The sequence below is a fragment of the Lissotriton helveticus genome, chromosome 6 (genome assembly GCF_964261635.1).
Source record: "Lissotriton helveticus chromosome 6, aLisHel1.1, whole genome shotgun sequence".
NCBI classification, from domain to species: domain Eukaryota; kingdom Metazoa; phylum Chordata; class Amphibia; order Caudata; family Salamandridae; genus Lissotriton; species Lissotriton helveticus.
The window spans coordinates 1,496,669,786-1,496,687,856 of record NC_136067.1 but is presented as its reverse complement, the minus strand read 5'-3'; the positions used below and the strand labels follow the sequence as shown (position 1 = coordinate 1,496,687,856).

Genomic DNA, 18,071 nt, shown 5'->3' with positions numbered 1-18,071 from the left:
ATAGACCAGCTATCCTAATGGTAGCATGGACAAAGCAGTCTTAGGCTAAAATCTTTTGGCATGTGAAGCCAGCTGTTTTACCACAATATAACCCCTTGAATACCAGATGAAAGGACACCACACAGGTTGTTATGAAAATAAACAGTATATTTATTAATAACAACACCTCTGAACTCTTTATGAGGTCAGAGGGCTAAGCACATGACAATCTCTTAAGAAAAATACGACAAGTTGCACAAAATTACAATGGTGCCCTAGGGGCACGACAAACCATATACTAAGTAAGTGGAATGTGAAAGTCGATAAAAGGAATGGAGCTGTCCAGAGGCTGTAGGATTGATGGGACCACGCTACACTAACTCTAGGTAAGTAATAGGAGGCCCACGGAACGCGTGTGCAGAGTGTGCACTCACACGCGAGATGCGTAACAATGTCTACGGACAGTACAGTTCCAGTTAAAGGTGAGTACGGACAATCCTGACTAGGTAGGACTAAAACTACTGTGGAACTGGACACTAGGACAGTTAAACTACCCTTGAGCACCGAAATGCTCTCGTTACCTCACCCACGGGCTGAGGGTGCATAGGTGCCAAAGTGTGTCGGGTTCTCGCGTTGAAGTCAATGGAGCCTGAAAGAAAAGATGCTGCAGGCGACCAGGAGGAAGATGTCCGGTGCGATCCAAGGGTGGATCAGTGAAGAAGAGGACCTGAAAGCAGAGGGGACAGTGTTCAAAGTCACTAGCCAGTGACCGGTGTGGAACCAGGAAGGAACCAGGTGCTGTCGTCGCGATCAGGTGAAGAGTGGACGCTTGACTCTGCAGCCACGTGGACCAGGAGGCGTCTTCGACGACCAGGATGGAGGCACGAGCTGTCCCACGCAGGCTTTCGCTGTCGGCGGTGTTGGAACCGGAATTGGAGTCAACAGGCCTTGGCAAAGGCAACCCACTCGGTGAGGGGAAAAGGCGTCTGGTGCGGACTAGGAGAGTCCGGGGTGCCCCTCTTTTGGAAGGGAGCAAGGGCCAGTCTGGAGCAACCAGACCAGCAGCAAAGATTCAAAGGTTCGTCGTCTAGGAGGCCACTAGCCAGCCGCGAGTGACCAGACAACGCGTCGAGCAGCAGACAAGCAGAAGGGCCCCACGCAGATCTCGTGGAGGCTGGAGGGCTGATCTTCGGTGCAGGGGCTGCTCATGGCTGGGGCTTCTCAGTCCCCAAAGCACTTGGTCGAGTTTACCTCGGGAGTCGTGCTGAAAGCTGTAGGAGAGTGGGGTCTGCAATCCCATGGCCACCCCAGTTTTTTGCTTTTTTGCTTCACTGATTTACGACTTTCCCTGGCTATGGGCCTGCTAATCAGACCCACAGCCTAGCTGTTCTCTCTCTAAATTACAACCATGTACCTTAGGTGCATTTTACCAATTGGTACTGGGCCACCTTATCAGTCCCTGTACAGCATACCTTAGGTATCCAGGGCATAGGTGTACCCAGGGCCTACCAGGGGCTGAAGCATGTATTATGCCACCCCTGGCTGGCCACCCAAACAGACACAACTGGCTGCACGACAGATGGGGCAAGGTGGTGTAAACACCCTTTGCTTTAGATATAGTATTCCTATATCTAACCCTAAAATGGACACATATATCCCTATCAGTCACTCCTATGGCAGGCCTTATCAATCCTGAAGGCAGAGTGCTTGGAATTATGTGAGATGGTGCTCTGGCATGAGCTGAGCCCGTTTGCAGCTTGCGGAACCAAGTCCAAATAGCTGTTCCATGATAACGCTATACCATATACTCTTAAGTGCATTATAATCCTCGCGGTTAAATGCTAACTTTGGTATAGCATTATCAAAACATGTCGAGTAAGGTGTCATACGAATTGGAATACTAACCCCTCGACAATTCTGGCGACGGGGTTAGCATTCCACCCTTCTAGAGGGACACGACATGTATGTAACTGTGAACCCCGGTTAAAGTCAGACACAGCCTCAGCTCCACAAAATGGATGCTGCCACCGAGACACAAGTCTGCCCTCCTGCTGTTGGGAGTCCTTCCAGCAACGGAGGCCTGGACAAAGGGTTTCCGGTCAGGGGCGGTGCTAGCACCATCCCAGACAGGATTTTGTGTATCCCAGGTAGGCAGGGCTGAAAGGAAGGTGACTGCAAGTGGCACCCCGGTGCTCACTGTGCATATGCCGGCTCAAACCAGTTCCTGGGGCACACCAGCCCCTGAGCTGGGGAGAGACCGGACAAAGGAGAGGGGTGTAACCACCCCCCTCCTGGTCCCACCCATAGGGCAGGACCTAGTCGCGTGCCAGCCCCTTTTTCTTAGGATAAAGGTAGGAGCAGGCCCCCTTCCCAAATTAGATCATTCTGAATCTTGAACTACTTTCCACGAAAGGAACTCTTGACTTTTCTGAAGACTCTCCCTTGTGGCTAAGGAGTAGCCACCCTGCACCAGCAGGCACCATCGAAGCTCTTGCGGTTTGCTGCACGTCCATCCTCCGGATCAAGACTGCCCAGCTCGACGAGACCCGGATTCCCTGCCATCTCTGACCTCTACCTACATCATCCAGCCCAGCTGAGATTCGTGGGTGTGACGAGACCCGTGGGACCGGCCATCTTCAAGACCTGCACGACGCTTCACCAGCACGACCCCGGAGAGACCCTCGAGTAAGTGCACTGGGGTTTGAGAAGCCCTAACCCTAAGCAGCTCCAGCACCGAAGTCCAGCCTCCCAGCATCCACGAGATCTGCGTGGGGCCCTTCTGCTTCTTTGCTGCTTGCCACGTTGTCCGGTCACTTGCCCGTTGGCTAGTGACCCTCTTGACGACGTACCACGACGTTTTCACCGCTGGTCTAGGTCCCCTAGACTGGCCCCTGCTTCTTGTCCAACAAGAAGTGCCCTGGACCCTCCTGGTCCACCCCAGACGCCATCTTGACTCCACCGCGTGGGCTTGCCTTTGCCAAGGTTTGTTGCTCAAATCCTGAGTCCAGCATCGCCGACAGCCGACAGCCTCGTGGGACAGCTCGCACCTCCAGCCTGGACGCCGACAACGCCTCCTAGCCCGTGTGACTGCAGAGTCCAGCGTCGCCCACTCACCTGGTCGAGTTGACTTCATCCGGTGCCATCCTGGTGCCCACATAATCACTGGCTAGTGATTAAGAACTAAGTCCCCTCTGCTTTCAGGTCGTCTCCTTCACTGATCCAGCCTTGGATCACACCAAACTTCTTCACTGGTCGCCTGCCAGCAACTTCTTCTTTCAGGCTCCATAGACTTCAACGAGGATTCCCGACGTCTTGAACCCTATGCAGCCGCGGCCCCTGGGCTAGGTAACTTGAGTATCTCGGTACTCCAGCACAGGTTCACTATCCAAGTGTCCAGATCCTTTTTCGTTTTCAGTCTACCTAGTTGGATTCGTCCGGAAACAGTAACTTTAGAAACGCTAGCATCCATAGACTTCTCCCCGCATCCCGCGTGAGAGTGCACACTCTGCACCCGATCTCCCTAGGCCTCCTGCTCCTAACCTTAGGGTTCAGTAGTGTAGTCCTAGCGATCCTGAAGCCTCTGGATCTTGTTACTTACCTGCTAGTATTTCGCATTCCACTTTTTGTGTATATGGTTTTTCGTGCCCCTCGGGCATTTGTGTAAATTGTGCAACTTGAAGTATTTTCGTAAGAGTTTTGTATTGTGCTTAGCTCCCTGACTCATAAAGAGTTCAGGGTAGTCTTGTTATAAATAAATATCCTTTATTTTCATAACAACTTGTGTGGTGTCCTTTCACTTGGTGTTCAAGGGGTATATGTGATGGTAAAACAGCTGGCTTAACACGCCCTCTAGAGTTTAGCCTGAAGACTGCTCGTGTCCATGCTACTAGGATAGCTGGTCTATAAGGTTGACTTACAACCAATCATCAATAAGGGTTGTTTGGTATGATACACAGTGATCACTAGAATAGTGGGCACTATATATCAGGCCAACTTCTCACAGAAGCGAAGTGCAGTTTCTTTCAAGATGGCCGGTCCCACGTGTCTCGTCGCACCCAGGGATCTCAGCTCTGCTGCAGATGTAGGTTGAGGTCAGAGAGGTCTGGGAATCCGGGTCTCGTCGGGCTCTGAAGTCTGGATCCTGGAAGGAAGACGACAAAGGGAAGCCGCTGGACGCTTGATGGTGCCTGCAGTTGCAGGGTGGACACTCCTTGCCCACAAGGGAGATTTCTTCAGTCTTCTGTGGAGCAGAAGGTCGAAGTCCAGAGTTTCTTCTTGTAGAGTAGTTCAGGATTAATCTAATTTGGAATGGGACCAGCTCCTACCTTTCCTGCTAAAGTGGGCTGCACTACTGACTAGGTCCCTCCCCTGGGTGGGACCAGGAAGGGGGGTGGTTACACCCCCTATCCTTTGTCCGGTTTCCTGCCAGAGCTGGGGCTGGAGTGCCCCAGCAACTGGTTTGAACCGGTGTATGCACAGGGCACCTTGTGTGCCCCAGGCATGTCTCATTCCATTCAGGCCTATCCTACCCAATACACAAAATCCAGTCTGGGGTGGTGCTAGCACCTCCCAAGGCAGGAAACCCTTTGTCCAAGCCGCCCTCGCTGGAAGGACTCCCAGCAGCAGGAGGTCAGACTTGTGTCTGTGGTGGCAGCATCCATTTTGTGATGCCAAGGCTCGAGTTAACTTTAACCGGGGTTCACAGTTACATACATGTCGTGTCCCTCTAGAAGGGTGGAATGCTACCCCCGTCGCCAGAATTGGCGAGGGGGTAGTATTCCAAATCGTATGACACCTTACTCGACATGTTTTGATAATGTTATACCAGAGTTAGCATTTAACCGCAAGGTTGATAATGCACTTAAGAGTATATGGTATAGCGTTATCATGGAACAGCTATTAGGACTTGGTTCCGCAAGCTGCAAACGAGCTCAGCTCATGCCAAAGCACCATCTCACATAATTCCAAGCACTCTGCCTTCAGGATTGATAAGGCCTTCCATAGGAGTGACTGATAGGAATATATGTGTCCATTTTAGGGTTAGATATAGGTATACTATATCTACAGCGAAGGGCGATTACACCACCTTGCCCCAGCTGTCATGCAGCAAGTTGTGTCAGTTTTAGATGGCCAGCCAGGGGTGGCATAATACATGCTTCAGCCCCTGGTAGGCCCTGGGTACACCTATGCCCTGGATACCTAAGGTACACTGTTACAGGGACTGATAAGGTGGCCCAGTACCAATTGGTAAATGCACCTAAAGTACATGGTTGTCAATTTAGAGAGAGAACAGCTAGGCTGTGGGTCTGATTGGCAGGCCCACAGCCAGGGAAAGTCGTAAACCAGTGAAGCAAAAAGCAAAAATCTGGGGTGACCATAGGATTGCAGACCCCACTCTCCTACACTGCGACCACCGCCATCACCTTCGTGACCACCCGTGGGGCGCTGGTAAGGCCTAAGGGGAGCACGGTAAACTGAAAGTGCTCGTGGCCAACCGTGAACCGCAGGTAGCGCCGGCAGGACGGGGATGTGGAAATAAGCGTCCTGCAAGTCCAACGCTACCATCCAGTCTCCTGGGTCCAGGGCAGCCAAGACCTGAGCCAGTGTCAGCATTTTGAACTTCTCCTTCCGGAGGAAGCCGTTGACTTCCGTAGGTCCAAGATAGGGCGTAGGCCCCCTTTGCCCTTCTTGGGTACCAGAAAGTAGTGGGAGTAGCAACCACACCCTACTTTTGGCCCAGGAACGTGCTCGATGGCCAAGAGGGCCGTAACTTCCTCCTGCAGAAATCGCAAATGATCCCCCGATACGCGGTGGTATTGCGGTGGCATGGCTGGAGGGGTCGCCTCGAAGGGGAGGGAGTAGCCCCTTCGGACGATTTGCAGCACCCACCTGTCCGACGTGACAGTGCGCCAGTGGAGGAGGTGATGGCGAACCCTGCACCACACTGGCGTCACATGGGCCTGAAAGCACGGACTAGGAGGGTTTTGAGGCGGATGCTGCGGGGGAGGGTGTGGACTGGCCTCGCAGTTGTCCCCTACCGCCTCCACGGCGGTTTCCACCGCCGCCACCGCGTTGGATGTTAGTCTGCGGTGCGTGGCTGGCAGGACGTGTGGGGGCGTCCCTTCCATGGCCACGAAAGGAGCGAAAGGCACCCGTTTGCTGGCGCGGGGCTGAGAGGCCCAAGGACCTGGCCGTAGCCCTGGAGTCCTTAAAGCGATCAAGCGCATGGTCTGCCTTGTCGCCAAAAAGGCGACGGCCATCAAACGGCATGTCCATGAGTGTATTCTGGACATCGGCCAAGAAGTTGGCGGACCTCAACCAGGCGTGGCGACGAATCTCCACCGTCGTTGCCATCGCTCTGCCCAGTCAGTGGGTGGTATCCAGCCCACACCGGATAGAATACCGCGCTGCATCTCCGCCCTCCACAAGGGCCTGGCCGAGTTTAGCCCGTACCTCCAACAGGCATTCTGGCAGCACGTCCGCGACCGTTTCCCACAGAGAGTGGGTGTAGCAGCCCAAGAGGCATGCGGTGTTGGAAGACCGCAGTCCCAGACTCAGGGAGGAGAATACCTTTTTGCCGTACTGCTCATACCTCTTGGATTCCCTGTCAGGCGGAGCCGACGGGAATGCGGTCTGGGAATTGGAGGCCTGGAACACCAGGCTCTCAGGGGTGGGGTGGGTGGACAGGAAACAAGGGTCGTCTGGGGCCGGGCGGTGGCGTCTGGCCATGTTCCTATCTACAGGCGAACCTGTAGCGGGCCTGGACCAAGTGCCCAAAAGAACGTCGGTCAAGGCCTCATTAAACGGCAGCAGAGGCTCAGCCGAGCTTGACTGTGGTTTAAGGACCTCACGGCCGCGGCGGGGACTTCAAGGCCCAAGGCCTTGGCCGCCCGCGTCAGCACCACACTGTAGGTTGCCCCCTCCTCCGTAGCCACGGTAGGAGGTGAGACAAAACCAGTGTCTGGCGAGGTGTCCAGACTGCTGGCATCCCCAAGTCCACCTGTCCAGTCCTCCTGGGACTGACACTCCTGTGTCAGAGGGTCCTTAGACCCCTCCCAATACTCCTCATCACCCATCTCCTGGTACTCAGGGGTGTCAAATGATGGGGCTGGCTCATTGAAGTAGAACTCTCCAAACGGCGTCGAGAGCGGCACCCAGCGGCGCCGCTCCGGCGCCGGAACCGGATCGGGGGAGGCATCGGGGACGGCGCCGCCCGAAGACGGCGCCGGAGGTGACACCTGAGGGACTGGCGCCGGTGAGGTCGTTAGGTCAACCGGCGACGACCCGGATCCAGTGGGGCCCTGCGGCGCCGAGCTCGAAGGCGCCAGCGGCGTCGGGGCCGAAGCACCGGACGGCGTCTGGGCCGAAGCCCCCGACCCGCTAGGGCCCCCAGACGGGTCCGCTGGGCCCGAAGGCACCGCGGAGCCCGTCGGAGAAGTGAGAGACCTCATGGCAATGAGGAAACGTTCGATCTCCTCCGTCGTCGCGTGTGGCCCAGGGACCGGAGGGTGTGGGGCCGGACGAGACGCCCTCGACTTCGACGGAGCCGCGTGGGTGGTGTCACCAGAACCCCCAGCCGCGTCGCACGAGCGTCGGGGGGAGTGGGAAGAGCGATGACGTCTCTTCGACTTCTTGTGCTTACCTGACGACTTCGACCCTGAGGAGTGATGTCGACTCCCGGAGCTATGGTGGCTCCGCTCCCGCGACCGTTCCCTCGACCTCCGTCCGGACCGGGACCTTTCACGGCGCGGGTCCGACTGCCGGAGCTCGAGTCGCTTGCGGGACCGCTCCCGCCTAGCTTTCGAAGTCAGGGCCCGGAAGTCGGAGCAGGTCTTGTCGTCATGATCGACGCCGAGACAGTGGAGACACCGACGGTGAGGGTCCGTGACGGACATCAGTCGGTCGCAATCATCACAAGGCTTAAAACCTGGCATCCCTACCGGCACTGTTCGGAGTCGAAGACTCGAAAGAATGATCAAAAAAGGATAGTAAAAAGTTTTAGTCAAAAAATGAATAAGGTACCACTTTTTCCGGATCTGCGCTGCTGGCGTGGAAAAAAGAAGAACTGACGTCAGCACGCGGAGGCGGCGTCTAAGTACTCCAACGACGTCATCACGGCGCCCACGACGGACGCGGAGCCACAGACGACGCCTACCGATGCGCAAGGGTACTGCTACACAAAAAATTTCCGGATCCAGTCTGACGCCTGGGGATATTCTAAGGCAAGGAATCTATCACTAACGTGTCTCTTTCAGATAGGTTCCTCAATATGTGTACACCTCTGGGCTATTGCTAGAGGGTCAGCAACAGGTTGGTCCTCACAAGGAATCTTTTACTGTCTTCTATGCCCCCTAAAAGTTCTCTTTAAATTTTAAGGGTTAAATCAGTTCACAGCAATCACAGGCTAGTTCAGAGAAACTGCAAAAATGTTTAAATGGTTGCTAAAGAGAAACACTCTTGAACCTCTGACCATCACATCCATTTCAGTGTCATACACCTTGCAGTTATCAGGAGCCTACAGCAAAATGTGTGATTGTGAATACTGAATCCTATTACAAAAGTTGGGGAAAAAACACAGGGCCACATCAAAGAACATCAAGTGCCACATTAAACAAGACTTCCTTCAGGCCCTGTAGCATAGCAAGGATGCTATGTGCCCTGGTGCAAGCAAGGAAAATGACTCCTTTGACTGATGCTGGGGTAGGAAAAGACAGCAATTATTAGGGCTTAATGGGCCCGGTACTGCTGCACCACTGGTACCTACGCACCTGCTAACCACTGCCAACACTTCGAAACCTAAATGCCAAATTAACCAACACAAAAAAATATTTAATAAACTTTAACATAAATCACTACATATTCTTATAGGTTTTGATTCATAGGAGAATATGTTGCTTCATAATGATAGCTCATGGCAGCAACTGATTACTATCTCCTGCATAAAACCTTACATAAGCCACACAAAATAGTCAATGTGCAGACAGTCATCAATAAAGTCATCAATAAAGTCAAATGTAAACTAAATGACAGAGAAAAAATTATTGTTCACATACTTACTCAGCTTTATTAAAGTTTCAGTAAACTTTTCACAGTTCAGAGCAACTCTACAGAGCAGATGTATAAACTGATGATAAGACAAAAGGTAATCTTGGAGCATGCGATCATACACCTCATCTTTGCCCTGAAAAGAGAAATAACAGGCACAAAATGTTTCTAGTGTTAAAAGTACTATAAAAGTACTATAAATATAATCTAAACGGTGGACAAAGCAATATCTCTTTATAGTTGATGAAATATAGCTATGCCAATGAAACTAGAAGTACATAAGTAAGGATTTGCTTATATTCCACTATAGAAGGCGGATTCCATTAGGTGGTTGTTTCATCATTATGGACAACACCCAATGTACATAGTGTATTCTTAGATAATGACATCCATGAACAAGTCACTTACCTTCAGTAATACCTTTCCGGTGGAGACTATATCCAACCAAAGATTCTTCACCTTAGAATACTCCCCAGTCGCCAGACTGAAACCAAAAAACTTTTCTCTAGTGATGCGCATACGTGTAGCTGGAAGGTGCCATGCAGCACCGCATTAACTCCATACTGCCCCAGTAGTGAAAAAGCACAGTCACACAGAGGTGCCATCCCTGCGTGCAGATGTCCGTTTCTTGCTTCTCTCTGTGGCCTCAGACATGGAGCGTGAACAATCTCACGGGCCCCGGTAGGACAACCTTCCCTTTCTCGAACGGCGTGAGCAGGCGGAAGGAGGTGCGTAGTCAGTGAACGCACAGTGGAGGTGGACAGCGCGGATACACTTCTCCGGGGGCAGCTGCCATCACGGAGACTAGGTGGGAACCGGCAGAATCTGGCATCCGGACCCCGGAACTGAAGGAGAAGAAGGAGAGAGCAGCCCTAGGCTCCAACACGAGGTAGGCCCCCAACCAGCAGCAGGGAGAGCAATCACAGTGGAAAGAGAGGTGCTGAAGGGGGCCTGCCACCAAACGCCCGGTCCCTGCATGCTGCGCAGGGGGGGGGGAATTGGAGCTGGTGCCGGGGCCTGATCAGTGACTGCGTCATTGGTCTGAATGGGGCTCAACGTGGGACAGGGACCCGAGCTAAGGCAATAAGAAATAAAGTGGGTCTGGCCCTCAAGAGCGACAAGTGGGACACGGAGAGTCAGCGGCCGTGCTTTTGGGACTTCGTGGTGCGGCAGCGCGAATGTAAAGGTGTGGGCCGTGAAGGGCTGCGAGAAGCAATGGTGAGGGGCCACGCCTGACACCGAGTACACCAGAGACAGGGCATACAGAGAAGGTTGGTGGAGGTCGAATGAACATCCAGCAAACAGAAGAGGCGCAGAGATCTCCGTGACTGTGAGAGTGGGCCCTGAAGTGAGAGGGTTGAGTTGAGCAAGAGGAGGAACTTATACAGTAGCCGGGAGGTGGCAGACTTCGACATCCAGATCGGCGGAGTAGGTGTAGTGCTCGGGGGCCCTATGGTTAGCACTCCTGACAAAGAGCCGAGGAGAACAAGGAAGAAGAGGTCTTGATTACGGCTCCTAGGAGTTCACGAACTGGGGGGCCTGAACAGAGACTACCATTTCTGCGCTGCATGGAAAAAAGGATCGCAACCTCAAAGATATGCTGACCAAACAAGCTAACGTGTAGGGATGTACGTCCGCCAGTCCACAAGCAGGACAGGAGCAGATTCAGCGAAGCAAAGGAGGTGGAGGACGCTCTTTGGTGGTCTCTGCGATAGTGGAACCTATTAGGGCTACTGCTCATATTTTATTCAACACTGACTCCAGACATAGGGAGTTTTATTGGGATCATCCAACTTTTGGTTCGCTCACACCAATAACGCTGACAAGACTAATTGTGAAATGAGAACACATTCAGCCACTTGATCAACTCTTGGATATGTGGAAACGCCAACTATTAATAGCTTGTGGATGCATGTGTATTTACTGATAGGAGTCAACTGTGACCAGAATTACAGTTCGTATAACAACAGTTTTTCACGCTAACCACCTTGAAAAAGTCTACGGGTAGATGAAACACTTGTTGGCACATTGGCAGATTTCATGATTGATATATGGAATATAAGAATAAAATCACCAAATTGAAGAAACTCTGTTTCTTGTGGACACTGTATGCTGTTTGATCGCTTCGACTGACATTACTTGCTGAAGAATTGTATATGTAAATTTGGACATAAGGATTCATTTTACTTATCCAGTACCTTAATAGATTGCTAATATCAAAGGGTGTGCTCATTAGTGCTCTATATTTTATACAGGAGCAGGAATCTAACGAGGCGACAGTCACCCGAGCTTTTCTGGAAATGTTATTCACCACCTTGCGGGAGGACATACAAACCCTGAAAAACAAAGAGCCGTCGGAACTGAAAGAAGTGAGGAGAGATGGAGACTAAGTGGGTGAAAGGGTGGCGAACATGGAGGAACAAAACCAGGCTCGAGGGGAGGAGTTGGAAGAGCTGCAACAAGAAGTGCTGCGGCTCAGGATACAAAGTGTTACAGGAAACAAATGGACGGAATGCGGACAATGCAAACATTCTCCCCCAGTCAACAGATCTGGGTTAAATCCATCGTTCTTTTGCCCACTACGCCACCCCAGTTTGGACCGAGCCATATGTAAATCAGTCTTGACCCTGTGCCCCATGGGAACAGTTCAGACTGAACTGCTTTGCCAGGTCCTCCCTGGACCGGAAAAAAGCATCCTGGAACCGGTTTCAGGGTATGTCACCCTTCTTCAGTCAGGCTAGCTTGAAATCCAGTGGCACAGTGAGCAAGGGACCCACGTCTGGGCATACCCATTCCACTTAGGGCGAAAAGTGTTAAAGCAAATCGACATACAGGTGCATACAGAAGATTTGGAAAATAGATTGCGCCGGAACAATATCCGAGTCTGGGGGATTCCAACCATAGAAGAGGACTCGGAGGTCACTCAATACCTGGTGGGGACAATTCTAGCTGCAGAATCCTTCACGTAGAACTATCCCCAGACTGGATGCGGAACCTTTTTTGCCACAGCATCCCTGCGCACCGGGGGCGGGACGACACCACGCAACTCTGCCCAGGCGTCGTCCGTGTACGTGACGTCAGCGAGGTCACATAAGACCCGCCACGGCGCACCTATGTCAGTTTTCTTCGGAGAACTTTTCTGCACCACAACGCGGAACCACCAGATAAAAAACTGTGGAAGCATGGGAACAGTGTGCGAAAAGTAGAACATTTGGAAAGAAACAGTGACTAACAACACCACCCACAGTAGTGTCACACTGTAGAACCCAAGGCAGGGAAAGAAGAAGGAGAAACACACACAGAGCCCTGCTCAACCACCCTGCCAACACATAGACAGCCTCCCACCCTGTGCCCCGAAGGCAAGGAACATGCGTAAGGACATAGAACACGTAGGAACCCTCTACCCCCATCCTGAGCAAGAAAGGGGACCAGTCCCAACACAGACAGGGACAACAAACCTCCAAGCCACCCCAACAGAAAGGGCAACCACCCACAAGGGACAAGGGCGAGACACGGCCAAATGACCCTTAGGCAGAGGATAGCAATGGAAGGAGGGAGGACAGGAATAGAAGGCAATCCCCCCCAAACCTGGAGTAGCCAGAGCAGCAGGGCACCGAAACACCGGGACCCCATCCTCCAAAGAACCAAGGAGGAATGAACCGCCACCAGACGGAGCAACCCTTTAAGAACAAGAAGGCACTCACAGGAGAAACAGCCCCCCACTGGGAGGCAAGTACCGAAGACCAACCTAAGGGTCCTCGCAGAATAGGGGAGGAAGGGCAGGCCGTGAAGGAATCATCTCTCCCAGTTACATCATCACCGAAGGTAAATAACTCGTACATCTGATAGAGACTACTAGCCGCAGATTCCTGCAAGAAGAATAGATACCCTAGCAATACCCCCTGGGAAGGAGGGTCTGCGAAAGGACCCCACCAGCCAATATAGAACAGAGGGCTCACGGGGAACCAGATCTGTGGACCAGGTAGAACCTCGTCCCTGCCAGGCAATGGGAATCCCCCCCAAGCAGACCTCCACCGACCCCAAAAGGATGTAGGCAGGAGAAAAAGGCTGAAAAGGAACCAAGGGCAAGGGCGGAGAGGCCAAAACACCCCACCGCCCCACAATGCAACACAGCTTCCGCCCAATGCCAGGACAGGAAGGGAGGAAGAAGAAGCCTAGAAGACCCAAGGAAGCGAGGGAAAAGAAGGCGAACCCACTCCAGGGGGAGATCAACCTGCCAGCCGAACAGCGCTGGCAGTCAAAAGCCGCCAGAAGCAAGAAGAACAGCCCGAGGCCCCAGGAAGGCCGAGTAGGCGGCGCCTGGAAAGGGAAAACATAGGATCATCCCAGACCTCAGGGCAGGAGCAGCGCGAGGAGATGCCCGGGCACACCACTACGAGTGGTCGCGCACCCGACCTCAAGGAGCAAAAGCAACCTAAACAAACGCCATGAAGAACAGGCACCCGAAGGTGACCAGAACCCTCTAGCAGAGCGCAAGCCCTATGACAGCTACCACTACCCCATCTAGGGTACGGTAAGTCCCAATAGGGGAACCCTCTTTGGAAGAACTTCCGCAGCAGAGGAAAAACAAAAGAGCCACAGGGGACAAAACACCCCCGCAAAAGTCTTGACAAGCAGCCCAAGCAAGCAGAAGGCCTTATCTCAGGGCCAAGTCTGCACAACAATCCCAAACACACATAATCAACAAAAGGGCCGTCAAGCAGCCAACAATACCAAAGTCCTAAAGAAGGATGCATGGTCAGAACTCACTCCACAGCCAGAACAAGTGGCCTAAGAAGGCCCAGAATCAACTCGAGTCAGGAGTCACTGAGGAGGGGACGGAGGAGGAAGAGAGTAAGGCTGAGGCGGAGGAGGAGGAGGACAGAGCCCTGCCAAGAGCCTCTAGGTGGCGGAGCTGGCTGGGGCATGGAACAACAGGCTGCCATCAAACGAAAGGTCAATGAGTCGCTCTTGAATATTCTCAGGGAATACTCCATCCCGAAGCCAAGTATGGCGACGGAGAGCGACCGAGGAAGCCATGGCCCAGCCCAGCACCTCTGAGATGTCCAAAGCGGAGCGGAGAATAAACGCCGCAAGCTGCCGCCAATACAACGCATGACGCCTTAAATCCACTTGACCACCATCCTGGGACGCTGCGGATCTGAGAGACTCAGCTGAGTCCCACAAACAGGAGGAGGCCCGAGCCAGCACACACAAGGTGTTCAGGGTCCGCAAGGCAGCGCTGGTCGAGGCGAACATGTTGCGCCCCCAAGAGTCCAGCCAGCGGGCCTCTCGGGATGGGGGGAAGTCAACAGCGGTGGCAGGCAGGGAAAAGCAGTCCGCAAAAGAGGACTGGAGGCAGGGGGTGGAGGGAAAGGCACGCCGGGTCAAGAGGCGCCGGGAGGTGCCGGTGCAGAAGATGCTAAGGCACCGGGACCCCTGAGGCAGGACGCCTCCAAGCCCCCGTCAAGGAAGAAAGGAGGAAACCTTCAAAGAGAAGCAAGATTTCCCTCCCACCAGAGCCCTGGTGGAGGACCACCAATAGATGATCCGCCAGAAAGTGAGCCATCAGGTCAGCCATACGCAGGATGCCCACAGCCGTGGACACGGCGTGAGCGAAGGTCGCACCCACCGCCGTTGAGGCATGCGGTGGGGAAAGCAGCTCCTCCGTGGGCGACGGCTGCAAACTAAGGCGGCCGTCCCCGAGGCCAAGCGGGATGGGCAAAGGCCAGACCTGGAAGTCAGAAGGAGCCAAAGAATAAGGCTCCTGCCGCTCTTACGACTAACACCTTTGCCTCAGGAAGGGCGGGGAGCTGCCCTTCGACGCCGGTGAAAAAGAAACCACACGGCGACCAGTCTCCAGGGAGGATGACACCAATATACAGCCTGCCTCCGGAGAAGGAGCATCCGAAAACGAATCCGTGGTACGACCCCTGCACGGAGCTGTAGAGTCCGCCGCCTGAGGCAGGTTGCTGGCACCATCCGGCGTCGATAGACAAGGGTCCTCCAAGTCACCCCCCACTGGAGACCGGAGTAGAGTTGGAGTCGGCCCGGCGCCAGAACGGCACGGACCTGACCCCCGCTGAGGTTGTCACCTGCGTGGGGGAACGAAACGGGCCTGGGGAGGAACAAGAAGCTCTCCGTCAGCAGCGGCCCAGAATGAGACGGGGATTGCTCGGCAACCCACGTGGCGGTGCCAGAGAAAATCCAACCTCCGACTCGCCCTCCGTTGAGGCAGTCGCCTGTAGGGAGGGACGAGAGGGGCCTGGAGAGGAACGAGGGGTCCCCACCCGGTTCGACCCGGAGCGGGACGAGGAGGGTCCACGACCCGCTGAGGCTCCGCAAGGTCCGGCCACCGCCGGCGCAGTAGCAGCTTCACCTCGGCCTTAGACAGGACCACCTTGTCAAAGGACCGAGAGGGGCTCGGGGATGTGACCCGAACCCCGGCGACCTCCCGTGGCACCACAGGGACTCCTGTAGGAGTTTGTGGCGAGGCAGAGAAGCCGTGGCCTGAAGGATGTGCTCCAGAGGAGCCGCACCCCAACAGCACTACATACTCCAAGCCTGAATCCGAACCGGTCGGCGTCGGGGTCACCAGTGGCGCAGCGGTGGGCCCTGTGCAAGGCGAGGGATCCGCCAACGCCCCAGGAGGGGAAGGAGGAGGAGTGAGGGACCTGCCGCTCTTCCGACGAATACCTTTGCCTCAGGAAGGGCGGGGAGCCGCCCTTCGACGCCGGTGAAAAAGGCACCACACGGCGACCAGTCTCCGGGGAGGAAGACACCAATATACAGCCTGCCTCCGGAGAAGAAGGAGCGTCCGAAGACAAATCCGTGGTACAACCCCTGCGCGGAGCTGTAGATTCCGCCGCCTGAGGCAGGTTGCTGGCACCATGTTATGTTATGTGCGATCTCTTCTATAGCGCACGGCTACCCCATAGGGTGTCCCGGCGCTTTGGCAAAGAGACCTGAAACCGAAAATCGCCAGACAGCAGCTCACAGTGGTCCGAGAGGTCAAGCAGAAAAGAGCCAAGTCTTCAACTCCCTTCTAAACGAGAGGAGGCTATTGGCTTTCCGAAGGGAGACAGGGAGCTCATTCCAGTGGTGGGCCGCCAGATAGCGGAAAGACCGCCCTCCCATCCGGGCGCGTCTAATAGGCGGGACAGCGATCGTGGCCGATGTGGACGACCGCAGCATCCTCCTGGGCACATAGAAAGCCATGCGCTTCCTGATATAATTAGGGCCCACAGAATGAAGGGCCTTAAACGGCAAAGTAAGAATCTTAAAGACGATTCTTTTCGAGATGGGCAGCCAGTGCAACTTTTTGAGCAAATCAGATGCTCTAGCTCTACGTGGAAGGCCGAAAATGGCTCTTGCCGCCGAGTTCTGCACTATTTGTAGTCTGGCCAACAAGTATTTCGGCAGTCCCAGATACAAGGCGTTTGCGTAATCGAGTCGCGATCCGATCAGCGCCTGAACAACGATTTTTTTGTATTGTAGGGATAACATTGGGAGAAATTTTCTAAGCATCTTCAAGATGCCAAAGCATTTCCCCGATAACCCAATAATCTGGGATCTAAAAGAGAGATCGTCATCGCATATCACACCAAGATTCTTGGCTTGCGTTGACACTTTCTCAGGAGGAAACATGTCCTGGGGCCACCACGATTTCCAGCACGGATCAGGAGCACACCCAAAAAAAAGCAACTCAGACTTGTCCGAGTTGCATTTTAGGCTATGCCGTTGAAACCAAGCAAAGACTGAACTAAGGCAGTCTTTGATTCTGGCACCATCAAAAGCCTCACCCTTCCTGCAAGTAAACAGGAGCTGGGTGTCATCAGCGTAGGATATGATCTGGGCACCAAAAGCCTCCGCTACCGCCGCCAGAGGGGCCATATAGATATTAAAAAGGGTGGGGCTCAGAATGGACCCTTGAGGAACCCCCACCTCTAGCGGCGGCATTTCAGCGGAGAACGGTGGTGCCCAGATCACCTGTCGACGGTCCGAAAGAAAGGATTTAAACCAATCCAACACCGTCCCAGAAACCCGATCTTCCAGAGTCTTAAAAGGAGACCGTCATGTGGGACGGTGTCAAAGGCCGCCGACAGATCCAGCATGACTAATATAGCCTTTCCTCCTTGATCAAGAGTTTCCCTGATAGCTTCGGTGACCTCCAGAAGGGCTGTCTCCGTGCTATAATTAGCCCGAAAACCAGATTGTGTATCATGGAGGATGTTGTTGCTCTCGATGAAGTTGGTAATCGAGAGCTGCACATGTTTTTCAACAACCTTCGCTAATGCAGGGAGAAGGGAGATCGGCCTATAATTAGCATGCACCAGGGGATCTAAAGTAGGCTTTTTGATTAGTGGCAGAATCAACGCATGTTTCCAGGCCGGAGGGACCACTCCCGTAGTCAGGGAGAGATTCAGCAGAGGGTTCAGCAAGCTATTAACAGCTGAAACCACTCTGCCCAAACATTTTGCCGGACAAGGATCCAAAGGTGAGCCTGGCTGAAGCCGGGACAAGAAATCATGGGAAGTGGTACAAGTCATTGGAGGGAAGACCGAAAGTATGGGCACGTTGTCTTCGCTCAAAGAGGGAGGAGAGATTGCTCTATGTGCTGACACTATGGGGTCTGAGACAGAGAAAGACTCCTGAATCGTCGTAATTTTATGTGCAAAGAAAACTGCAAGTTGCCTAATCCACTCTTCAGTGTGAGAGTGAGAAGGTGAGCAGGCAGCAGGCGATACAAACTCTTTAACTATTCTGAAGAGTTCCTTGCTCATATTATCCGCTTCGTCTATTCTACGTTCCAGATATTCTTTTTTGCCCTCAGCAATATGTTTATGATAGATCTTAATAATATCACGATATTTTAATTTATCCTCCAACTCGTATTTTCGTCGCCAAGCTCTTTCAGCTTTTTTGCACTCTTGGCGCATTTTCCTGAGTGAGGGGGTAAACCAAGGAGCGGAGACAAAACAATGGGCTGATTTGGCTATCTTCGCTGGAGCTAACTCGTCAAATCTGGCAGTCAACCACTTATGAAC

General features: G+C 53.4%; 1 protein-coding gene across 2 annotated transcripts in view; it reads right to left on the bottom strand.

Moving 5' to 3' along the window:
- Positions 1-18,071, bottom strand: part of USP34 (ubiquitin specific peptidase 34) — a 2,681,755-nt gene that overhangs the window by 242,511 nt on the left and 2,421,173 nt on the right. For both annotated transcript variants that reach the window (XM_078649291.1, XM_078649292.1), the window contains exon 74: positions 9,037-9,160. In XM_078649291.1, the coding sequence (XP_078505417.1) occupies positions 9,037-9,160 (124 nt within the window). The remainder of the gene's footprint in view (positions 1-9,036; positions 9,161-18,071) is intronic.